This window comes from Lampetra fluviatilis, chromosome 1, assembly GCF_964198595.1.
Source record: "Lampetra fluviatilis chromosome 1, kcLamFluv1.1, whole genome shotgun sequence".
NCBI lineage: Eukaryota > Metazoa > Chordata > Hyperoartia > Petromyzontiformes > Petromyzontidae > Lampetra > Lampetra fluviatilis.
The window spans coordinates 14502337-14529024 of record NC_136275.1 but is presented as its reverse complement, the minus strand read 5'-3'; the positions used below and the strand labels follow the sequence as shown (position 1 = coordinate 14529024).

General features: G+C 39.4%; 1 protein-coding gene across 2 annotated transcripts in view; it reads right to left on the bottom strand.

The window, feature by feature from the left end:
• Positions 1–26097, bottom strand: part of SLC4A3 (solute carrier family 4 member 3) — a 32097-nt gene extending 6000 nt beyond the window's left edge. The window contains exons 1-17 of one of the 2 annotated variants that reach the window (XM_078857360.1): positions 25983–26097; positions 21478–21648; positions 16233–16416; positions 15553–15716; positions 15287–15399; positions 14919–15070; positions 6915–7042; positions 5673–5856; positions 5206–5341; positions 4917–5109; positions 4216–4339; positions 3513–3697; positions 2910–3132; positions 2366–2581; positions 1700–1848; positions 1106–1300; positions 161–385 (exon numbers count right to left, since the gene is read on the bottom strand). In XM_078857360.1, the coding sequence (XP_078713486.1) occupies positions 161–385; positions 1106–1300; positions 1700–1848; positions 2366–2581; positions 2910–3132; positions 3513–3697; positions 4216–4339; positions 4917–5109; positions 5206–5341; positions 5673–5856; positions 6915–7042; positions 14919–15070; positions 15287–15399; positions 15553–15716; positions 16233–16416; positions 21478–21516 (2610 nt within the window). In that variant the 5' untranslated portion in view covers positions 21517–21648; positions 25983–26097. The remainder of the gene's footprint in view (positions 1–160; positions 386–1105; positions 1301–1699; positions 1849–2365; positions 2582–2909; positions 3133–3512; positions 3698–4215; positions 4340–4916; positions 5110–5205; positions 5342–5672; positions 5857–6914; positions 7043–14918; positions 15071–15286; positions 15400–15552; positions 15717–16232; positions 16417–21477; positions 21649–25982) is intronic. The other variant, XM_078857353.1, reaches the window with a different exon arrangement.
• Positions 26098–26688: the final 591 nt, after the last annotated feature.

Here is a 26688-nt window from a genome sequence, read left to right as displayed (position 1 = left end):
AATAAAATGCTAGATTTTTGGTAATGTACATTTTAAATGCATTATATACTTGAATATCTCAATGAATGGTTAAACACAAAAAAATCTTAAGAGCTATATTTTACCTGCTATACCAAAAAAAGTAGTGACATTCAAATGCATTCCAAGACGCCAAACCCACCTTGCCACCGAGGAAACGGCCGTTCTTAAACTTGCGCAGGAAGAAGGCTATGAAGAAGGTGCCGGACATTAGCAGAAGGGAAAGCAGAGCTGTGTTGGGTTGGTTCAGCACTTTTGTTGTCGCTGCTGTTGTGCCATTTACAATGCTACTGTTACTGGTTTCTGAATTAGTTGTCATGTTACTTATCACAGGATAGGTAGCAAGCAGGGGGTGATCTTGGAACACCTACATAAACGAACACATGAAAACACACAATCATTTTGTTCTAGACATGTTTCCACAATTGTGTTATTTTTATATATTAGCAGGCAATACCGGGCAATGCCCGAGTACTTGCAGCTATAGTTTGTGATTGAGTGGCTGAATCACTGTATTCAGAAGGGGGTCAATGGCATTACAGCAACTGTTAAGATTTTGCTGTTCCATGGGGCTGTAAAAAATGTAGTATAACGTGCCACAATGGGGTACGAAATTATATAGGCAAGTTTTTTTTTTAAGCGTGAATGCCGTTTGTCTCGCACAGAAAGAATATAAGGTGGTGGTACAGTTCTGATACAATATTGGATTAGCCCCCCTCAACCCTTCTTCCCCTCCCGCATAAATACTGCTCCCAATCGCTATCAACGGTAGGGCAAGCGAGCCCAGACACCCCCAGTTGGTCCCTATTTTTGAGGGTGTATCGCTCCGGGTTTTTTACACGCTGTTTTTCTACCTCTTTAGAATCTACCTTGTATTCTGGGTTCTTGAATGATAATATATATTTAAAAAATTAGTTACTGACCATAAGTTCTGCATACCATATTCACAATTATAGGGTCACATCTGCCATCTCTGTTGACTTCTAAAATAGCGGGTATCTATTACGAGGTTAAGCCTTACTGTTTAGCGATGGTGGTAACGTTATGGTAATAAAGAAAATAATTCATTGAAAAAGTAAATTGGCACCTTATAAAGCTTGGAGAAGGTCTCGTAGATGAAGATGAGGGAAATTAGTATGGAGAAGATCTCCTGTGTAAAGCGCGAGATGAAGCGCACCATGAAACTGCCTTCAAATGCTACAAGGAGGAGCACGATGATGACCATCCAGAACCCGATCCACACCCGGCCGGTCAGGTATTCCACACCCTGGGATGTGCAGAACTGAACAGAAGAAATGCAAATCCACATGGAAACACACAACACGTTAAACATCCCCTGATATTTCAGACAATTACCGAGTACTGATAATGGAATGGTGCAGAAGATGCCAGCCAGCACAACAGCCAGTTTTTGGTTACAGGTCCTCATATGCAAAATTTGAAAATTTCCAATCATTTAGATGTACCCATTGCCACTAACAGTGGGAGAGAAGCTGTGTCAAGTGGATTGTATAGAAGTATGTTGTTTGTCAGACCATCACCTTCACTTGCCCGATCCCAAACACACTTCCTTCATATATGGAGATACACGATGTGAAAGCCAAAACAAAAGAAAATCGATAAAAAAATTATAAACACAAACACCATCTCTTCAACATGAACTTCATACAAGAGTACTTACAGTAAAAAATGCTTCTTCAAAGACAAGTAGGGGCCCTGAGAAGCCAATAATGAGAAGCGGTTGGGCGCCTAGCAATGCGAAGAGGATTCCCTGCAGACAAGTGGAGATAATGAGCTCCGACACTCCCATCAGGCCTTGGGACTTTTCACCTGTTGAGAAGACCACATGGAATGCAGATGAGCAAAAGAAAAAAAACACCAAAATCATTCTAAACAAATAATGTCTACAAGCACACAGGGTTACCCCACCACACTCTGAACCCTACAAACCTGAACAACAAATGCACGATACAAAAATAACAATTTCAGTGATTTTGAGTGACGAGGAGAGTCAGGAATGCAAGGGCGAGGTTGCCGACATCCATTGTGGAAGGTGAGGTATGGGAAATATGCTGTCACACTTGTGGGATATCAAGGGTTTCGTTGAGCTATGCGTTTGATGGGTTTAGTTAAACCACAAATAATTGTACAAAAAAGCCACACTTAAACCACAATTTGATTACGCTGCATCCATCTCTTGGGGTATACATTTAGGAGACACCAAAACAATTGCTTCATCATTAACAAGCAGTATTTTTCAAAACAAAGAGTCTCGTTTTACCAAGAGGCTGGGAAAGGTCTCGCTGTATCTTCAACCATTAACCTTAGCTCCAAACCACATACTCACTCAACAATCCCCCAAAGGTGATAGCCGGAGACAGTGCGGCAAAGTAGATGAAGATGACAGCCGCAAGGCATTGTGGGTTGAGGGCATCACGGAGGTCACTCAGGTAGAGCGGGTAGCGACGGCGCGCATCCCGTACCAGCCCTCCAAACAAGCGACCCGACCTCCGCAGGGGGTCGTCTGGATCGTCATCTTCTTTCCGCTGGCTGGGCACAGCCGCTGATGGAAAGAATACAGTAAAGTATTGCATTTCAGGAAACAAGAACTCACGACTTTAATGGAGGACTTAGGAGGGAGCTCAGGTGGACCCCTGAAGGTATAATTTCAGTTTACTCTCTGCATTAGCATGGCCAGAAATATTGCACTTCCAATGGCTGTAAAACAAAGTCCTAACCCATTTCCTTAGAGACCCTGTGCTCATTCTTTGTTTTGTCGTTGCTATGCTCACGCACCATGGACGTATCTTGTAAAATAGCCAGGCAACTGGCTAAATGGGATCATCCGTGTAACAAATAATATAAACTCAAAAACAAACGCAAGCACGCACTTTGTTTTAGCTCAGCTGAGGTGGGAACGATGTTCAGCTTCTTGCTCTCATCCTCTTGTCGCCGCTTTTGCAGCATGTCGCGCTGGAATGCGGCTACCGAGCGCAGCAGGCCATCGTCCGTGAGCTCCGAGGGAGGCAGCACGATGCTGACGTCCAAGAACTCGGTCATGGCATTCAGCAGGTCTTGGCGCTCGTCTGCCACATAAGCAGCCTCATGGAAATCCTGCCCAGAAAGAGAGGTGGGGAAAGTTGGATTTAAGAAGCACCTTGAAATTATGCGAGACATATATAGGCAGACAGCAAGGGGAATGCAAACAGATGCGATTGTAAAACACATACAAGTTTGTTTAGATATATAAAGTGGTTGCACAAGGAAAATGTGCATCTTGTCAGGTGCATCTTGACACTCGACAGTTATAAGATTCATAAAATGCATATGGGTACTACAAAATAAGAGTTATACATGGCAAACTTCAATCTTCTTAAATCGAAACTTCAATCTCTTTCATAAACCACGTTTGGAAACTCAAAATGAAATGAGCTCAGAGGCTGCATTAACCACTGATCGATTAGGTAAACAGTGCATGTGTGGGACATACGCACCTTGTCGGACATGAGTGTGGAGATGGAGCGTCCAATTTCATGGTAGTCCATGTGAGCCTCGCTGGGGCCCAGCAATACAAAGAGGAACCGTACGGGCACTGGCACCTCCAGCACAGACTCGAGCAGCACGCCCTCACTGAGTCGAACAAACGCCATCGCTGGCTGCTCCAAAAAATCCACGCAACCTTTTAAAAGCACACACAAATGAGTATAGTCACACAAAGCTTCATCAATAAATGAACGTATGCAAAAATATGGATGTTTTCCAGTCTTTAGCAAAACATAGGCCTTCAGGTTTACACTAACATAAATTAGTGTACGCTATATTTTGGATGACAATAGGTCAAACGTTGCTTCAATCTCAGAACATTATGTTTGAGGAAAGAAAACTATCGGGAAATCAAAACATTAATTGGTGAAGCTACAATCGGCCGTGGTACACACACATAAATAAAACAACCAATACATGCACCAATAACACTGCCTTAAGAGAAATATATATACAGTTAAATCTATCTACATGTAATTAACCAAAGCTATAATCAGCAATTTAGAATCTACAAAACTAAGCATGGCAATCCTTTAACAGATAAGCCTCCAATAATTAATTAAAATAAAAGCAATTATTTCAATATCCATCATCATAATTATTAGCAATGAGTGAATATCAACCACATTAGACTTCCATAAAAAGGTTTTATACCGACAAGCACCACGGTGGCCTCTGCTCCCTGTGGGATCTTCCCAAGTAGCTTGCCCTCCTTCTTAGGCTTGATGCGATGGGAGTCACCAGTCAGAGAGTTGTCTCTTGTCAGAGAATGGGCATGCTGGGGAGAAGTGGGTGAGGAGGGTAAACAATGGGCTTCATAATTGCATTCTCATTGTGTGAGCAATATATGCCAGTGTTTTTGTGTATACAGGCATGAAGGCAAATTAAGTGTAAATTCTGACATTAAACGGAATTAAAATAAAAACATTTTAACAAAGAAGCATCTATGTCTCTTGCATTTTTGAAAGCTTAAGCACTTTGACCAGACATCCAGGCCTGCCATTGCCAAATAAGCTTGTCAAGTCAATGAGTTCTTACCTGGTTTAACAAAATGGTATTAATCTACCATCTACATAAAAAAATATTAGCATCTTGTGTGATGTAGTGAGTGAGAATGGTTTATTAATAGTACGTTCCCCTACAATCTTGGCGAACCAAAAGCTACAAAAACATTGCATATTGTAAGAATCTAGCTCAACAATAACCAACTCGAGTATTTTGTATCAAATTCTAAGATGGGCTTTCGTTTGTAAAGTTGCTTCAGTTTATTTTTGTAATAAAGATTTTACCATTCCAGCCCCCACATCTAGTCAGGTGTGCTAGAATAAATAGCCTGGATGTTTACATACTCTCACCTCTGGTGTTTCGTGGTCACTCGCTTCCCCCATCTCGATTAGCACGTTCCCCACGAGAGGCTGGCTGGAGGCTGGATCCCCTGCTGCCCCTCCATTTCCTCCACTTCCAGCCAGCAGGGAGCCCAAGCTTGTCGCAGAGATGTTGCGTGGTAAAAAGGAGCCGACTGGCACCTCCTTCATGTCATTTGGATGCCTGTGCAAATTCAGAAAATACAGTCTCGCTTCGGGCAAACCAAAACAACAAAAACGTTCCTGGCCACAGATTTATAGTACCATCTTTATCACATACCTGTGCCGCAACAATAGGGCTCGAAGTACGTTCGCCCGGTCCTCCTCACGGATCTGATCTGAAATGATCAGCTGTTCCACCACCTGGTGCGCTATGGTGGGTAGCGTCTTTTGTTCCAGGTCAAGAAGTACGGTGCCTGTAAAAGGTCATGTAAATTCGTGAGAGTGTTTGATCATTCTTATATGATATGGGCGTGTGTTCATGAGCATTCCCACAGGTTAACTGATAAGAGAATAGTTGGAATGGTGGGGGCTACATACATTTGAAAAGTGGTGATTGAGGAAACAGAAGGGAGGGCACCGATTGTGTATTTGTAAACAATGGTCAAGTCGCTGATTAAGCCAGATATTATCTGCAGTACACATTACATAGAGTATAAAAAATACATGAAATATGGTTGTTGAAGGTAGGGTGATTTTCAGCGATTAGCAATGCATTATAAAATATGCTTTCAGCGGATATTTTACCTTGCGAAATGGCCTTGCGTAATTCAAGCAGCGAACGGAACGTCAGCGAGGCGACATGTGGCTTGCCCCATCGGTCTGTCTCAGCTTCCACGTCCTCTTCAAACTTTATCCACCGTGCGGTCTCCTTCCACTGTCGCTCTTGACGTGCCGGGTCCATTACCAGCTCATTCAGCTCCACAAACACCTGCATGAATGCAAAAGACCATATTCAGCACACAAATGCAAAATGTGCAAAAATTATATATTTCAACACAATCAACTCCACCTAAACCAGTCATAATACTGAATCCATGAGAAAACATTTCAAAACGAACAATATTCGTTGATATTTGTAATAAATTAACAATATTTTACCATCTTTAGAATGTAACATTTCTCACAAAAAAGTGATGCCACAATTTATCTCAAAGCACATCATACCATAAAAATCATGCTGTAAGGTTAGCATATCTTGAGGGATCGATTGGGAAAGATGCATTTTCAAGCAACAGAAAAAGAAGGACTTACAGGAATGTGACGAACAGGGAGCGTCAGGAAGAAGGGAGAGCCACTGAGAGGGTAGCAGAACTGGGAGCGAGGAAACCTTCGGCAGGAGAAACGTCTCGCTTTACAGCGAGTGGAAAGCTTTTTGGCAAGGAATTGAGGTAGCAAGCCGCAAATAAGAACACAAAAACATCATGAAAAATAAACAAGAAAATAATAGATGGAAGCAGAAAACAAAAAAATTGTCAATGTAAAATGTTTTTTATCCTAAATTATTTTTATGAAACACCTTTTTTCTTCATATTAAAGTAATTGGATAAGAGCACAATTATTTATAATATAGTAATATGTATACTGTATATTAGATCTATGTATATACCAGCTGAAGGACAAGTTTGGTATTGAAGATAGTATCTGTCCTCCAAATTGTTGATACCTACTACATTAGTGGCATACCGTTCCAATGTAAGAGGGCACCACCCAGCTTGCTCCCTGCTGTTTAGTAAGCATCTCCAAATGATGGGTGTGTTTGGATACAAAATACCTATCGAATCCTGAAAAATAGTTTGTACATTGTGAATGCAAATATAGTCGAAAGGTTGTAGTTTGATAACTTGATCGAAAAATCTATGAAGAGGAAACAAAATGTGAAGACAACTTATAAGCATGACCTGATCAAAGCTAAAACAGTCAGTCAGAGAGCAAATATTCTAGACGTTAACTTCAGGAGTCAAAAGGGACATTTATCGCAAAGGTTACCTCGTGGGGACGGCGGTCGTGCAGCTTTTTACGTCCTGACAGCTTATGGACTCCCTTCCCACGCGAAGAGTGAACAGACTTCCTGACGAGGTGGCGTCGCACGCCTGGGACGTCTTCCAAACGATGGCCTGGCAGGACAGGGGGAAGATCATTAACACTAGATTTGAAGCTTTCGTGACTGCAAGGATTCATACTTTGGTTTTTTCGGTAAAGTCACGTAGGTAAAAAATAAAATAAATGAAAACAAATAAATTAAATCACGACGTTTCGGGCGCAACACAAGTGTCCTTCAGGTGGGGACAACGTAGCAAAAGCACAACCGCTTAAGTGTGTCTGACACACTTAAGTGGTTGTGCTTTCGCTACGTGTGTCTGACACACTTAAGTGGTTGTGCTTTCGCTACGTTGTCCCCACCTGAAGGACGCTTGTGTTGCGCCCGAAACGTCGTGATTTAATTTATTTGTTTTGATTTATTTAATTTATCTTTTTACCTACGTGACTTCACCAAAAAAAACAAAGAGTAAATTTCGATTTAAAGCTTTCGTGACTGCAGGGATTCATCTTCTTGGTTCTTTCGGTAAAGTCACGTAGTAGAAGGAAAATAATAAAATAATAAAACATAATAAATAAAATAATTCCACGACGTTTCAGCCACAACGCAAGCAGCCGTCTTCAGGTGGAGAACAGGTCTGTCGAGAAGGCAGACCTGTTCAACCAGGTGAGAAAGCTATTCTCGACAGACCTGTTCTCCACCTGAAGACGGCTGCTTGCGTTGTGGCCGAAACGTCGTGAGAATTATTTTATTGTTTGATTTTTATTATTTTCCTTCTACGTGACTTTACCGAAAGAACCAAGAAGATAACAAAGAGTAAGATCATTAACACTACACATTTCACACGTCAATGTCAAATGCCATAACCCAGTCCTTTGTAATTGTGTAAACAATGTATACAAATGAAATTCATACTGTAGTAAATATCAGAATTACCAAAACCTTCATGCTGTTTAAATTAGATTTTCAGGAATTAATGGTCAGCATTCCACATGATCATTCAATGATTCAGACAACAAGCTCCTGACACAAAACTGCACTGGACTATTTCAGTGCAGAGCATTTGAGATTGTGTTGTTCATATTAAATTAATGCAATATGCAAACTTTTAAATGACACCAATGATTTTTCTATTAAAAAGGATAACCAAAGTTATTTAAAGAATTACACTCATTACTTTTTCCACACACGTACAAATTGTCCAAGACAATAGATGAAAGAATAACGGACAATTTGGAGCTCAACCAGGTGAGAAAGCTATGTTCAGGAAAGTATTTTTTTTATCTACCATTCACCACAAACCAACCATCAACCAGGTTTGAGAATACAATTAAGATAGTCATCCAAACTCAAACACTTTAAAAAAATCTACGTAAAGAATCACCCAAAATGGATTCGCTACATTGAAATTGTATGATGTACAAATACAGAAGAATCCAGCAATGATATACACACGGAAAAAAACGATTCACAGGAACATTGGAAGATATTTTCCAATTAAAGATATGTTGCTTACATTGTGAAAGTAAAACCATATCAGGATTTGAAGACAGTTATTATCACAATGGAAATTACTTATTATAAATTATTGAAAAAACAAAGATGGCTGTGCATTGTTGTACTTAAGAAAAATAAAAAAATAATTCATGCACAAGTTCAATCAACAAAACATAATTTAAGCGAACTGGAAACCACAATAAGACATTGAAGGTGGACTGGAAATACATTTATGAAATAAAAAGGTGAAAGCAGGTTTATTCTTTTTCTAAACTTTTAATTTTATCATTAAAATAACATAAGTGTGTGCAATGAAATTTGTCAATGACGATATGTTACCTGATATGATATATGGAACTGAAATATGGACACTGACATAGAAAGTGGAACAAACGCTGAAAAGTTTGCTTTAAATCGTAACAAATGGAGCAGAAAACAAACACAAAATAAAGACATATTGACTGTTAATGATTAAGCTTTGGCAGAACACATCCCTGGAAGGGATGATGGCTGACCAATGAGATTAGTGATGGAACATCGCAGGTAAAACGTCCCCCATACGACTATCACCAGGAGATGGAGCAATGAGATTATCTCATTTATAGTAGCAAAGTGGATTATGGAACATGGGACCATAAGGGACAGCGATGAAGTGGAGAGATGTTCATCCAGCAGTGGACAGAACATGGTGAATGATATATAAAATGTATTTTTTAGATTTGTTCCTGCAATTAAAACAGGACGTGAATACTGATGTAGAGCAGAGGAGCTAATTTGCAAAAATAGTGTAATTATTACTGAATAGCGATATAAAAAAAACAATGTAGATGCAATTTTTCACACTGAAACATTGTACATACCGTTGACTGATCGTCATATACACACAGGCCACAGACATTTCAGTTACCTGCTACAGCTCCTGCTTGAGGTTCTACCAATTTGGATAACGCATCTCTCTTTTATAGAGCTCTAAAACACATACACACAGCCAACCCTATCCTGCTTTATCCTGTAGACATCTATTTTGAATACATTGTTCGTAAAACTGCTACGTTTACTAGCAAACTTATTTGAGCGTACAAAACATGCCTGTAAACATCACAAGTTTACAGTAAATTAGACTCTAAATGAAGGGAGTTCAGTCTAAGTCTATCAAATATATCTACTGATATTGTTGTTTTTACCACTAGTTATGCATATTTCATGTTAGCTTATCTAATGTATAGTATAATGTATAGATAAAACATTGATGTGTAAATCAAAAGAAAATGGTTACTATCTAACAATGACAGGATGTTTTTATGAATATGCAATTTGCCCATCAGTGTCATGGCTATTGATATCCACAACTCGTACACATACAATGTAGCCCTCAAGTAAATGTAACCATAACTGTTGTGTCTGGCATGTCTCACCTGAATTTTAGATGCAATGTGAAAAAACAATTGCTTACTAACATACACCTTTCCATCTCTGGCCTCTAAAATAAATGTAAACACTACTATTTAGACACCTTTCCATGGCCTCTATTGCCAAAACCCAGCTGTTTTTATGAATAAAGCCTACTTAAAATAATGACATTGCAAGTTTTAAATTGTACTTATTATTAACATGTAACATTCTGAACAATAAAATCCACTTCTTATAGTGGAGGGAGCAGCGGTCCAGTGGTTCGTACAAGCAATGTGCTACGAACCCAGCGATGTCAGTTTCATTCCTTGCTAATAGGCTAACATAAGGCGAGGGACATCTCAACCAAACCGACAATGACCAACCCCTATGATTGACACAGATGGGGGAGATCTTCATTTAGCAGTGGATTAACAAAGGGCTATACATTATTTCGAAAAAAACAAATCCTCCATCATAACAAAATAATGTCTTAATGAATAGTTCACCAGTTTATATCACTATTTGGACCCACAATTCTGAGGAACAGCAGCATACAAGTAAAAGACGTAACATTACACACTCTACACAATTTTTAGGCTAATTAGTTTAATCAATAATCAAATAGAAACAAATGTATTTAAAATGTTAATTACTCAAAATCACAAGTAATCACTCACATGATGGATTGGGCCCCAGATACTCCTTGAAAACGTCCCAGAGATCATTGACCTCAAAGTCCATGACAATCTCGTCAAAGTCTTCATTCATGGCTCCAAACACGCTGTCTGAATCTCCATCTTCGACGACCTGGCGCGTAAATGTTCTTCCTCCTGCCCTTGTACCGTCACCCTCTGGCACCATTGTAACCAGGTTGCTTTCCTCTGTCCCTCTCACAGCTTTTTCAAGTTTACACCCTTCATTTTCCTTGTACCCATGTCGTTCTTTTCGTTTAACCTTGCCGCTGTTTTTACTTGTCCCTATGCATCCGCCTATGTTCTTGTATCGGTCTTTATCCTGGCCTGTGTCTAAATGTGTGTTTGAGTTTGTATCTGTGTCAATGCCGGCATTAGTTTGTCCGTACTCCATGACCTCTAGCTCATCAGCAGTCTCCTCTCCCTCTGCTATCACTGCCATGTCTGACGGCACCGAAAGCCGGTGACGCAAAGACATGTCCTGAGGGACCACTCACTACCCGGGTGCCACCCGAACAATTAACTAAATTGCAATGTTGCTTTTTCTTTCCCAAAAGAAAACTGCTGTCTTCTATTCAACTTTTATCTCCTTAAATGAATGATGCAATTTAAATGATCCTGAAAATCAAAATAGATTGTATTTTTCAAGCCCCACAGCAGAGTTTGTAGTAATCTCTTTATTGGTAATATATAATTGTATTACTTATCTATTTTTCTAGCATTTCCCAATAGCTTTTTCATTTGTTTAATGAATAACCTTATATTCATGCCCACAGCTGCCACTCCGCATCAGAAAAACATGAATGTAGCTCAATCACCAAATCTAACTGTCCTTTGCCTGAAATTGTATCTCTGCAAGCCTCTGAGTTGGAATGTGTTTTTCCAACTCCTATGCTCCAAATGCTGAAAAAGCTTGTCAATTTTCATCCAAAACAACCCTACAACCTCTTGCTGCAAAATACTCCATGTGTCTAAACTGCACTCACAGCGACCTATACGAACTACCTAGCCATCCTAACTCCCTGGACCACCCGTCTGGACATTGGGCATCGCTTTTATTGATCCAACCCATTTTCCATGACGCGTACCTCATGACCACTAGGGTTTGCAATGCTTCCATCGCCCCTAGCTTACTATCATTACAGACTGATCAAGCCGCACATGCATTAAAATAAGAATGGAACCATATTAATACATGCAAGTGAATGCAGTCATATGGTGCTGCTGCACATCTGTAATCCATCAGCATTTGCGGAGCCAAGGTTTGGTGGATTACACAAATGTTGTGAAAATTCTTTCCTGTGGGTGTCGAGTTCCCATAACCTGGCTCACCAGGAAAGGACTAATCGCCATGTATTTCCATCTGTACAGTGTTGCCACCCTACGGGTGTAGGTTTTCTCCAGGTGATGCGGTTTCTTGCCACACGTATAAACACTCATTTATTGGCCGAATACATCTGAAAATAAAAGCCCAATGCAGAACCCTCCCAAAAAAGCAATATGACCCAGTCTGGCTTTCCTGGATAATTAAGTAACTAATGACTATTATATATATGTTGACATCTTGATTGGAGGGGATGGTAGTTGAGCAGTGTAGGGAAAACATGCAGACATGTATCAAGCTTTTATTCATGGCACACTCACCTTGGCAACAGGCAAAGTTCAGGATTTGAGCAAGATAAAACAAGTAGACAGAAAAGTATTTTCAAAATGCGCTATTCCTTTGCAAATATTACCAATCAGCTGGAAGCCTTATTTTAAGTGCATTATCAAATTCAATTATCCAGTTTTCTAAATGTATATTGGAATGCATATTCTTGGTTCTTTCGGTAAAGTCACATAAATGTAAAACAAAAAATTAAAAATAAAAGCAAAAAACCCACAACGTTTTGATCGCAACACACACGGTGTTCATCAGGCGGAGAGAAGACCGCTTGTGTTGTGATCGAAACGTCATGGGTTTTATTTGATTTTTTGTTTTCCATTTATGTGACTTTACCGAAAGAACCAAGAATATGAATTCCTGTAGTCGCGAAAGTTTTAAGTCTAAATATATTGGAATGGCAGCATCCAAATGCAATGGATTGCCAAACTATATAACATGACTTATAGCTTTCGTGACTGCAGGAATTCATATTCTTTGGGTCTTTCGGTAAAGCCACATAGATAGAAAAAATAATACAAATATCAGGACGTTTCGATCCCAACGCAAGCAATCGTCATCAGGTGGCTTTACCGAAAGACCAGAAAAAATATATAACAGGACTAAATGTTGCTATTTGTCGACAGACGTGTGCACATAGTCTGCTGTGCATTCACTTTACTGTTAACCTTCATTAGGGATGTGAAGGGCTTCCCCCTGAGGGCCAACAAACCCCTACCCACCATTCTGTGAATATCTGCCATCAATACCAGAAATCCATGTATGCCTATCCATGCATCAAAGCTTAATGAGGACACTCCTGTGAAAAGCCAAGTTACTGGAAGAATGTAAATTACTGTATTTTAGAATTCAGAAATTGGCTTCCACACACAAATAGGTCCACTGGGGAAAATGTTAAAGTTACAAGGGATTACATGTATCATTAAAATTGCCAGTGATATTACTGTCAATAATTTTTTCAGAATCCAGATAGTCTACTAAACTCTTTCAAGTGTTTAAATTGGTGTCTGCACACACTTCAAAATAGACTCAATCACCCTTGATAACCATTATTTCAAGCTGCAGCGTGTAAAAAATTATTTGGCACGTGTCGTGATGGGTACTGCAAGATTCGACTATGTCTGTCCAGTGTTCGCCAAGCTGCATTAGCTTCCGGTTGCCGAATTAATACATTATCAGGTTGCATTCATTACGCACAAAGTTATTGCCGCAAATGAACAATACCTTGCTGATTTCTTCAAGAAGCATAAACCATCACGTGAACTCTGGTCATCCTCGCAGCAACTTCTGGCTAGCCATCGAACAAAGATGGTCACGGCATCGCGCACTTTCAGATGCGCTTCTGTGGCCATCTGGAACGTTCATCCTTCCGATATTGGGATGCAACTGGAGCTATGCACTTTTAAATCTAACTCATTAAATTATAACTGCTTTTTGTGTTTAGTTGTCCTTTCCCACACCTGCTTAGCATGGTTGGCTACGTATGGTGCGAAAGAAGTTCAACATACATACATACATAACGTCACAGCTAAAAGGGAATCATTAAAGAAGGCATGGTAGTCAATTGTGACTCGTGCATTAAAAAGATGATTGACAATGATGGTGTTGGAATTTAGTAACACACAATCACAAAGCATAAAGATAGAATTTATATTAAAAACTAGGTATTCTATGAGCTACCTACATAACAAAAACTGCTTGGGTTATAGGGGGTAATTTTTTGTTGCATTAAAACAAAAATTCCCTTGCATGTGGGGTCAGCTCATGGTGATGGCAATGAAATTCTAGTTCTCATCAATACTTAACCACATCTAACAACTAATATAACCAATACTGGCAATTAGTTCATGCTTTAATGAAATGTATTATTGCAAGAGCAGCACCAACATCTGCTTTCCTGCAGCAAATCCCATGTTTGATTTATAATGCAGCTGTAATTGTTGAATATACAACCAAATAATCAAGACAGACATCAATTCATCGGCATTCCTACTACAGGAATATTATATTATACGTTGAAATTAAAGTCAAAGTGTTCTTCAACTCAATGGACAAGGAGAGGTGTTTTTCCTCTTCCTGGCAGCCCTTAACCAGTGCTGGAATTTCCACATCTCTGGTCGGGCAGCATTAAAACATGAAATTACAAATATTACAATTCGCATCAAATTCATGTTCCTGTACTAGCATATTAACATCTGCATTTGTGCAGATTTCAATGTTGTTTATGGTAAAACGTAATCATTTACAGCTATGTAAATTGTATTGACAGTAACACAACTTAAGGGGATTTTTACACAAGTGGATTTGTTTTATCCAAGTGAGCAAACAATTTCTTTGCATTATTATTTCTGTACAGCCTCATTCATCCAAAAATGTGTTCCCTACTCAGAGAGACCAATGACCTGCATTTATTCGAAAACCCACGACTGCAAAGTTAACCAGGATATCCTATTCAATCAAGTCATTCTATACAATAAAGTATTCGTACTAAATAATGGCATCTTGAATTACAATGGCACAATAGCGCCGTTGACTCAACGGGTTAGCTCTTAAAACATGGACTTAAAAAGCGAGTGTTAGAGGCTCACTATGTGCTAGACCTAGATTGAGTGCCAGAGACTAGGATCAATAACTCGTGAAAACAAGTTTTCATTCAGGGTTTTTACACCTTGGGACAAAGAACTGAGCTCTGGGCTAGGGTGACTTACTCTTCATGTCGTCCAGGTCGTAGTTGCCAAGTGTGCTCGCCTCGACTTCATCCGTGGGGACATGTGCATAGCGATCGTCCTTGCCAGTTGTCATGCTACCGATGCGTCGCCGCTCCCTCAAGTCATAACTGCAGCTCGGTGTACCATATGCGCTAATGGGATTCCAAGCATCAAACACGCACATATACACACACCAAGAAAGCTCAAAAGATTAAGATACAAATAATGGATGAGAGTTTAGACTGCTTTGATTTTTATTTGAAATGTTAATAAATGCTTAAATGATTGGGCAAAGATGTTAGTATGGTGATGTTTGTACTGTATAGTAAAGCATAGCAAAGTTGAGGTTAAGTTGTAATGGTGCTCACTCATTGGCACTTTCCACCGCAGTCCCAGTTGTTGCAGGTGGAGCGTCACCATCGCCAGCCATCGGGGAGCTATGCACGGCATCCTCGAACGCATCTTCCTCGCCAATGCTAAACTACACAACAACTGCAAGTCACTGGGTTGCATGCATAAACAAGGATCGATCCTCTAATCACTAAAATTCAAATAAACCCATGCTGCACACAATATGCAGAATATAGTCACACGTCTTCAAAATAAGTAAGCATTCAGAGTGCACAAAACTCACCATGTTCTGAAAGTTCTTTGCACTACTCGGGACCACAGGTTTGCCCTCAGGCAATTCAGAGCTGGTCGATGTGCGGGCCGAGGAGCGCTTGCGGCGTTGCGATGAGCGGTTGGAATGCAGCGAGGACAGCGGATGGTGAATGTGGTGTGAAGAGTGGCGACGAACTGCAGGAAAAACACAACGTTTTGAACTGACGAACATCATGTCATTCATGACATGACTAACATGTGTGAATAGGCACCCAAGTCAACTATTATGCACATAAATGCTCAACAACAGGGGTAAGACATTAAAATATAACAAGAATGTAGGCTGTGAGAGCAAGTTAAATGTCCTATCAAAAAGGCTGAAAATGCAAAAAATCATAAGGTGATTAGCCTGCACATTTAAGCCAAAGCAACTCCGTAAACATTTCTGACATTTATATGCTGTGTGCAAATACTGAAAGAATGTATTAATAATTTTGTGTACAGTCAAGGTCAGTGTCTCCCTGAGAATTGCTGACTTATACTTACAGCCCTGAACAGAGACAAATATTCTACATGTGTTTTATACTTTAAAGCATTAAACTAGCATTACAACTTATATGAATGCACATATGGAATGCACATGAGCTGCAAGTGTAATATGGGTTTTTTTTCCCTTCCCTAACATATCTAAATGTGGGAGGGGTGACATACACTCAAAGTCTGCCTCATCATATGTGCCAAGCCGTTCCGAGACGGGGCACTCATGCGCCGTGCGCACTATCGTGTCGAAGGAGCGGTCCCGGGACAGCACCCGACCAAGGTCATCCTCATCCACAGCCCTCATGGTGTTGCTGGCGGCCCGTGGAGAAAGCTGAGACACCATGCCCTCCTCCGTCTGAAAGTGCACGCTTCAATTACTTGATTGCGAAAATACATGAAAGGTAGTGTAAGCAAACTTTGATGAAACGGTTAACATTTTTTATGAATTATTTATGTTAAAATTAAAATATCATCACCTCCAATGAGTGCATGGCAAACTTAAAAACTTGGTCTTCATTCTAAAAGAATTCAAAAATTCCATGACGCAATAAGAGTAAAACATTAAACAGTCTGCACAATCCAGAAAAGATGGTATGTCAGCATGTTGAGTCAACATTACACTCCCGTTGACACCGAAAACACGAGTCCTTGTATCCCACATACTTGATGACCTCGCAACATAATAGTTTATATATATCCAGCCAATATTTGCATTTTAGAACAATTTCAAAGGTAACCTTTTAAAGAGCTGACAAAACTATATTACAAGCTGAAATATCTGGATTAAATGCATGTTTATGTTACGCATCTCAATCAACCACAACACACCATTTACAGCAGAGATAGTCAGCTACGGCCTACAATTAACCAAAATTAGTTAATATCTGTGTTATCAGAGTACAAGTGTAAAAAAAAACCTGATAAAAGATTAATTCAGCAGTTGACAATGCACAAATCACTGATAAACACAGGAAGTTAGAAAGTGTGTGCAGTCACTACAGGTGCAACTGTTCACACGTATGTTACAAACAGAAGACATTTTATTTCAATGTGGGTCTAAAAAACGCGAATTTATTGAATTACCAGGCAAGTGTGATGGGGGCTTTAAAACATTTCACCACTGCAAATTAGAAGACATATGTAACTAATTAGTTTAAGATAAAGCAAATATTGACCTTGCACATTGACCTTGCACAAAGCATTAACATTGAGTGCACAAGGGCCAAAATTAACCCAATAGTTTAAATAATAATCTGGTGTCAAGATTATCTATGCAGCAAGTGTACAACATCACAGCAGCAAATGGCCATTGTATTCCAACTACACAAGTTTGACCATATATGATACTTAACGTTCTACTATTTTGGCCTTCTAACGTCAAAATAAGCTATGAAGGCCAATGATGAAAGCCTCGCATTAACAAAAAGCAGGTGTTTTGTTTCACAGCAACAGAATCTCTACAAAAGCATGAATCCTGCCAAGCTGCATATTCCTCACAGTAATCGTATGGTGCCAGGATATTGCACAATCCAATACAACACTGCATTTAAGTTCCACAATGGCAGTTCCACCACAAATAATAGACCAGTTGCTCAACTAGATGTGGTCTTACATGTTATTTTGCAGTTGCAGTAGTTTTATAATAGGAAAAAAGAGACAGTATGCATTTCCCACCCATATATAACAACACATTTTACCATGAATTCCCAGTTTCTGCAGCAAGTATTTTGTTACGTTCTTTAAGAGTAATAATTTTTAACAATTGAGTTTGTATTTATAGTTCAAAAAGAAGCCCAAGTAACTATTGAATACTTAAAGTGTCATCATTATCTAATTTATTTGGGGCTTCCCTGACAAATGCAGTTATATTTTTAATTCCCAATTGCACATCTCATGAATGGCTGAATGGCATGTATGCTACACTCCTGCCCTCTAGCTGCTGAATTTTTTTTTACTCCTGCAATGTAATAATTTATGATTTTATGGAGACTGTTCTTGATTATTTAAAATGTAACAAGGAATAATGTGAAATTAGCAGTGGTAGTTAAGAGTGAAAAGTGTAATATAAAGAGAGGGATTGGTGGGCACAAGACTTATGGATGTGTAGTGAGCGACTTCAGACACCACGTCTAGTAGAAGGTTTCTTATTTATTAAGAGCACATAGGGCGATACACTTCGTAACGTGGCTACACCTGGGCTGTCCAAACACACAGCCCATCTCCGTCCTGCTCTACGCTGGCTGGTCGCCAAGCATAGCGGGGGCGAGGGAGCTGGTCTTGCAGAATAACAGCCACATAGTCGAAGAGGAAGAGATGATGACAAGCAGTGACGCAACCAGGACCCAGACCCCACACTAACAGCCCCGAACCAGGTTCGGTTCCCCTTATATCTGCCCGGCGTGTCCAAGCTCCACCTCTGGCCATGCTCATGCCCCCTTTCCAGAACCATCGGGTTGGTTCCTGGAGCTTCTCGACTGACTCCGCCCTTAACCTTTACCCCAGATACTCCCCTTCATAAGGCATTATGTAAAGCAGTTATAACCGTAATTACCCCTACAGGCCGGCAGGTGTCACCCCTGTCATTACAGATGCATGCCCACCCAGTGTGTTAAAATATTTCATCTGCAAATGGAAGGCTTCCAGATAAGTTCAAAATATTGTTATTCTTATTCATGGACAACATCCTTAGATGCTTAAATTCACAACTGCTAGATTGTGCACTGACTATTCATGCCACTTTTCCCAATCTTACTGACAAATGTAGAGGGACTTTAGAAGACTCATGATCAATCATCCTCTACCTACTTCTGAGTGAAGATGTCCACAAGCTGTGGCCACTGGTACAGAATGCTTTATTTCATTGAGCTTCTCCACACAAGCAAATATCATCGCTCCATCTCTGTGGTAGACGTCCTCTTGGGCATATTTCTGCATTTGGCTATCTTTTTATTAACCACAATAAGTGGCCATCATCCCCTTTAGTGCTATGTTTTTTCCAATAACACTTGCTTTCCTTAACAGACTTGTGTATGTTATCTGATTCATGTGTTCCTCTATCCCTCATTGCAATCATGGATATGCACCTGTCCATGCTTCTTAGTGCACTTAAGCTTGCATTACATTTCCTGTCAAGTGTTCTTGTTTCTGATTCATGTCATTAAACGTAATAGAGACTGATTAAAACATTTCATTGGAAACATTGGAATGTTATTTGCATGACAATTTACTTATTTTTACAAAAACACTCCCATCTGCTCTTGTGCAACTCATTTAATTATATTTTGACTTAAAACTTTTGTGACTGCAGGAATTCATATTCTTTGGTTCTTTCGGTAAAGTCACATGACTTTACCGAAAGAACCAAAGAATATAATTTAATTATGTTGTCCCTCCAACAGTCTATCTACAATTATTATTGGACCTGCACATGACTTTTATAGCATTAAATATTTTTTTATATCTAAGAGGATGCATGCTGTATGTAGAAGACTTATTTTTTTATATTAATTTGCATGATGCCTAGTAATCATGATTCAAATCGACTTAGTTTCCAGTTGCGCTTTCAATGGAACGACCTCAGAATCCCCAAGAGAAAATGCAGCACTTTATTAATGGTCCACACTTGAATACATTAAGTTGACCATTATTAAACATGTGCAGCTCCTACAAATATGTTAACTCTTTTTTAATATTTAAAATATACCTGTAATCTGATACTATAGCAATGAGCAGCAGACAAAAAAGGAACATTCTTGGTGCCCCTTAAAATCTGCACCTGTGCAAAGAAACATTCCTCCTGTGTGCAATAATAAGACTCAAGGTTGAATTAGAGGATGATGACCTCCTTGAACCTAAATTATATAGGATAACCCTTTGGAATATTCCCTAATCCATTGGGTAAATAATACGCTTAATAGATATCAGGCTTAATTTACTCATACTTGCTCAAGAATATTGTATGCCACACGAGTACAATACTACACTAAATTTGTGTATATCCTATTTTATACTGGTCACCGATCCACAATCATGCTTAGCCAATTATTGAGACAAGATTTTAGCCAAACTCAGTCCAACATGACAACATTTTAAATGTTTTTTGCCAGAAGCAAGTGCAGTGCACTTGAAGTTATCTTCCACAAATTAAATATTATTAAAGAGCTGGATGAAGTTTAAAATGACGGTACAGATCCCAAGGGCCAAGTGCATTATAAAACAATGGATCATGTGACATATTTTACTTGTTCTATTAAAAGTTCACCTTTCAAAGTTCACCCTTCACAAGTTCACAGGCATCAATGTACATGCCTTTCTACAGCCTAGCAGCATGTTCGACCGAGCGAGCATATTAGATTTTGAAATTCAGAATGCAAAAGCTCCAACAGCCTAAATGTTTTCAAACTTGATTTGAAGCTTTCGTGGCTGCAGGAATTACTCTTTGGTTCTTTCGGTAAAGTCACGTAGAAAGAGTAAATGTTTTCAATTAACATTCATTCCAAAGGTGGAGAGTAAGATTCAAACGAATGTCATGGCCTTCACCTATAAGGGAATGTTATTATTTTATTATGCTTGTTTACCTAGGAAAGCCTCAGTCTCAAGACCTTTCAGGAGGTTCCTGCCAAGTAGGAGGTGATGTTGTTACATGTAATCTCAACGGAGTAATTATCAGGTAACTTTTCAGCATTGGGACATTCAACCAAAACCAGTTAGATTGTAATGTTTTGTTTAGCAGTGAAACAGAAGAACCCGAAGAACCCGGGGGAGAACATACAAAATCCACACAAAGGTGCTAAGTCAGGAATCAAACCCAGTAATTTTCTGTGAAGCACAAGTGTAACCACTGTATCACCTTGCCACCCGATGACAAAAAATAATTGTTGTACTTCACGACAAAAAGTGTGTGCTTAATTACAAAATTTCGAGTTACACAAGATGGAAAAATTAAAGCCACTGAAAAAAATATCGCACGTAACTTTTGTCTATCTTGCAACACCAAGTTGAGCAAGTAAACAGGAAATGTGTGTTTCTTAAGAGCTGTTGAGACCCTTTTAGATACCATAAATGCATAATTTATTGTCAATGCAAGTTCATTGTGCATGTATAAGTATATAAAAGCTGAGTTACGAATCGATTATTGCAATTAAAAAACATGTTTTCTTCATTCACCCAACTGCTCAAATACTTTTTCATGAAGAACATATGCAAGCCAATAACTACTACTGCATTTTTAACTGTATTGCACACCTTTCATGCAGTCCAAGTCCTCTAATAACCAATAACCAAGCTCAGATAAATATCAAAAGATCACACTGCAATAAATAAGCCCACACAAGTGACATTTGAACACGAGAATGCATCCAGTCACAAAGAACCTCAGGTTTAACGAGTACATGTGGAAGTACACTGAGCTCTTTACCTGGAGGTAGGGAGGACTGGTATTTGACCCGGAGTCCATGTCTGTGTCGCCTTATAGCAGCGTTCCAGCTGAAATGTCGTCGTGATGCTCTCCTCTTGCTGAAGAATGAACGCTTAGCCCTTCTCTTTCTCTGTGGGGCACCCAGCGTCACAGTACAGCTGCATAACCTGTCTCAGAGACATACACGCAGAATAAAATCACACCAAGAGATTAGACAAAATCATTATCAAATCTCTATTATTTGCATTTCACTTAAAGAGCCTCAAAATGCTACACAAATATATTAGCACCTTTATAAAGGTACAATGGGTGTTGCATGCTAAACTCAAGACAGCATCTCAACCAATGTGCTTTATGAGGAGTGATCCAACTCCAAGCCACCCACGTGTAATATATTTCTCATTAATATGTCATCCAGTACTACTCGACATGTTTATACAACAAAGGCATACTTCTATGCTTCAGAAATAATAGTCTGGAAAACAACAGGATTAAATAGTAATGTCGATGTGACTAGCCAACATTTTTGGACAAAATGTGAATTACTTCGGTTTTCAAGCAATGTAAAATTTTCTTTCAAAATGATGAGACCATCTATATAAATGCCAAGACTCAGAATACATGAGCTTTATTTAGACAACGGCCCACTTTATGTGATGGTGAATGTTGCTTTTGGTCTAATTTATGGTGAAAACATAACTATGTTTCCACTTCCTACCATGAGTCAAATCTCCAAGGCAATTTATTTATCTATATTGTCAAAATGGGAATGTTTCGATATTCATATTTACAGTATATCCATGTCAATATATCATTGTGAAAAATACCTTTATTCATTAAGTTATGCTCCAACCCACATGTCGAAATATGTTTGCACAAACCCAAATCATGTTTATCACTCTACACGACAATTGATATACTTAGGCATAGATGTAATTCTCCAAGATTGCTAGGTCAATGAGGCAATAAGCCAAACAGATCTCCATTAGCAACGCTTTAAACATGCTTTTGTGCCAACGCCATTAGAACAGAGACATTACAAAAGGTTGTTACGTACCAACTATCACACAATAGCAGAGTTCTTACGCAATATTAAGATGGGCGTAATAAAACACAAATATCACTTTCTAAAATACTGTTTACTCTTATATAACCCAAAATGAAAATTCCAGTGCAGTGTGTTCGTGCCTCTAAATAATGACTCAAATAAAATACCAGATCTATTGCTATCGCAATCATCACTGGATTAGAAAACATAACCGTCAACATGCAGAACATGATTTTAATGCCCTACTCCACAATAGGACGGCTGCTTGCGTTGTGGCCGAAACGTCGTGAGAATTATTTCATGTAATTTTTTTATTATTTTATTATTTCCCTTCTACGTGACTTTACCGAAAGAACCAAGAAGATGAATAGCACAACACTTTAGAAAGGACGTTAAATATGAAAATCATATTCATGATATTTAACGTAAAGTACATAAAGAGTTCTGTACAAGGTAGTAAAAACATGGTGACACTTTATGGTAACAATGAATTTCATTAATTATAGGACTAAACACCCAAAGCAAATTACAATGGCCCATCTTTTTGTTCATATTACTGGAATAATTATTCAGCAATTATGGTAGTTACATTTATGTCTCCAACAGAAACTGTAACCAAGATTTGATAGCTTGTACAGTATGAAGATCAACAAAATGAATTTAATATGACTTTTTACATGACAGGAACATTACCCCCGTACAAAACACAACAGTTGGTGCAAATGAAAAGTAAATAGTTTTAAAATTGTACAGTTCTTCCAGTTTACGGTTAAGCATCAGTGTGTTTCAACCTACAATTAGCCACCCATTCTCTGTCCACCCCAACATTCACGCTCTGACTTTGGGAGAGGTATGTTAATGGCTCGCAGCCAGGGCTTATGGGAAGGGCCACAGAGCAAGGGTTGAGGGTGCGGTGGGAAGAAGCTTACAAGTAAAATGCCATGAGTAAATTTCTAGTGTTAATGGTGGGAACCAAAAATTGTGTGAAAATACAAATATATAACTGAAATCTTGAGATTTTAATGCGAGTTAACACTAAAACAATAAAAAAAAAGTAGTGTATTTTCTTCATTTACCTCTTGCTAGTAAATGGGCACAATGTTGGTAACGGTCCAAAAAGGTGTAGAGCCAATTGTCTGGCTGCAAAAAACAAAAACACTTTAAATCAATGTAAGCATTTTGCCTGTGAGATTTGTCGCTTTAAACGATCCATCAATTTATTTCATGCAGTTGACCACAGCTCTTCAAACGAGTACACAAAATCCAAGGTCGCTTAAAGACCAGATGCTGTTGATGACAATGATCCACCAAGTGTTAGGTTGTGGATCACATCGCGATGTGAACTTTGTAATGAGACACTCACCTACTGAGCAACTAGGCAGCAACGCTATCAGGTTTCTGACAGGTTTCCTACTACATGGGAAATGGTGCATATTCTACTAAAGTGACCAGTTCTCGATGCACTTGCTCAGACGGAGGTTGTTCATTTTCATCGGCTGCCTCGAACGTCAGGAACCCCCTAGTGGTCTCCACACTGCCGACAACAGCCCCTTTTCAGATCTAAGCTCAATATTTCCCTATTCTCCTCTGCCTGTCTTCCACATTTCATCATCTATTCAGCCACTAAATTTTATCCCTCTGCTCCTGTCTTCTACATACGCCTCATCCACATAGTTTGCTTCAAACTCTTCCCATTGTAAGTGTCTTCTCCACCAAAGCTGTCGACACAAAGTGGGGCCCAGCAAATAGCAGGTGACCCCCTAGATAAACAGTCAAAGCCAAGGAGACAGATTGACATTCCTACCGAAACACAAAGACAGAGATAGATACACAAAGAGATTGACTAAAAGATGAATACAGTCGCAGAGACGGACAGACATTAATTGAAACAGACACAAACAAAATCAGTGACAAACACGGAGAGAAACCCATAGCAAATTATTTTGCACCGTACGTAGCCAACCTTGCTAATCGGAGGTGCGGGAGCCCTTAACATTACAAACCATTGTAGTACAATGTGAAATATGTCACCGACCCCCACGCATGTAGTGTATTGTAATGTGGCCGCATTAACATGTTGCATAAATCAAAACTGCAATGGCCAGCACAATGTTGGGATAATACCGTACGAACACCTCACTCTAGATTACATTGCATTTCCCTTTGTACTCTTGAGTAGAATCGTTGGAGGTGTTTTATGCAACCAGACACTGACTAATAGTGTCCAGGATGATCTCATACACCTATTTCCAAGTACATGCCTCATTCAAATAACAATATTTAATATTAAACAATCCGTCAACGGGAGCCACAAGCATTCCATTGAAAACAAAGCATGTCTGGATATGCTATTGCATACCTGGGCATGTATAATTACTGCTACAATATTGTGCAAGAATGTTGCGTGTCGAAATCATTCCTATTAAATGTGCGCATTTTTACTTGAGGCGAAGTCTTTATAAACAGCCAAAATAGGTCTGTACAGGCCGTAAGACGAGAAAAACACAATCTAGAAAGTTAAAAACCACACAGTACAAATGTGCGAGCATAGAAGATGCAATAGACATTAGAAACCACGTAGTGCATACGAGGCAGTACAAATAGCAGCAATTAAACAGTACACACGAGACAATCACGGTATTTCTTGTTCTTGTCGGCATTTACAGATTTGATAGAAACAAACAGTACTGTTGTACAAGCGAGCCGAAGACGATGATGCACAAGTGGCAAGCAATGTTTACAGTACAGGCGAGACAATACACAGTACAAACCGAACCGTATGATTTGTAAATCGACCTGCGGGGCGGGTCTCTGGGTGGATAGTTCCACGCCTATTCCTCTTCTGGGTTTAGTTTGAACAGTAACTCTGCCCGCAATGACAGCAACAGGCATGTTAAGGCCTCGCCCTTTCGCGAATCGATTGTTCCGAATGAGGATCGAAAATAAATGCAATAGGTATTGTTATTTTAAATGTTGCGTACAGCCTTCAAAAGCGGCGCTGCATTGTTTACCCGAACATATTGCACACACAGCTTATACGAACCCAAAACAACGATATCGAACCCCACTGATTACGAAAAGTGAAGTGTAGACATTGCGCGAGCATGAGTACAGATTTGGAATCGATGCAATGGACACACAACCCGGTACTGACGTGCCAAGACGACGCATTCGAAACGCAACACTGCAATTGCAGTACAAGTGCGTGGAACTATTGGTAAAAATCAGTTTAACGTCAACTTCGTACTAATTTTGACACTTACACCCACACCCAGTCACATAATACAGATTTTTTTTTTAAACCTGCGTCTGACGCTCCCGTGCGCCTTGCCGCCGGCTTTAATTTTTGTTGTATCCCCTTCAAACACAGATATGTTCAACTTGAACAAGTATATTACGGCACCTTTGTTTTGCCCTCCCCCCCTTCCCTCGGTAATATAATCTATAATCGCCGTACCTTTAGCGAAATATAAACTCCGAAACTTTCTCAAACTTTCCCGCGTTCTCGAAGTGCCGCGCGATGCCTCCTCACCACGATACCGCCATGACGGCCACACGAGTGGCGGTCACGTGGTGCCGCGGGCGGGGAGGGGGCGGGGTCAATGTTGTTGAGGGGGCGGGAGCTTGGACGAAAGCCACGCCCACACAATTGAACATAGGACCCATTAAATTTGGATTTAAAGCTTTCGTGACTGCAGGGATTCATATTCTTGGTTCTTTCGGACAAGTCACGTAGAAGGGAAATAATAAAATAATATAACTATAAAACAATAAAAAATATAAAACAATAGAAGGGAAATAATAAAATAATATAAGTATAAAACAATACAAAATATAAAACAATAAAAAATATTGTTTTATATTTATATTATTTTATTATTTCCCTTCTACGTGACTTTACCGAAAGAACCAAGCATACAGGACCCGTTACTTTAAACACTAAACAAAAGTATAAACTATGTAATTAGCGTAATAAAGCGAATTAAAAAAACAAAAATAATAATAATAAAACACTAATGTAGACTGTAGCCTGGTTCTTAATCGGAGTGAGTTTACTGAGAGTCTATAATGTAGACTGTAGCCTGGTTATTAAGTTTGGTGAGTGTAATGGCAGTCTATAATGTAGACTGTAGCCTGGTTATTAAGCTGGGTGAGTGTACTGG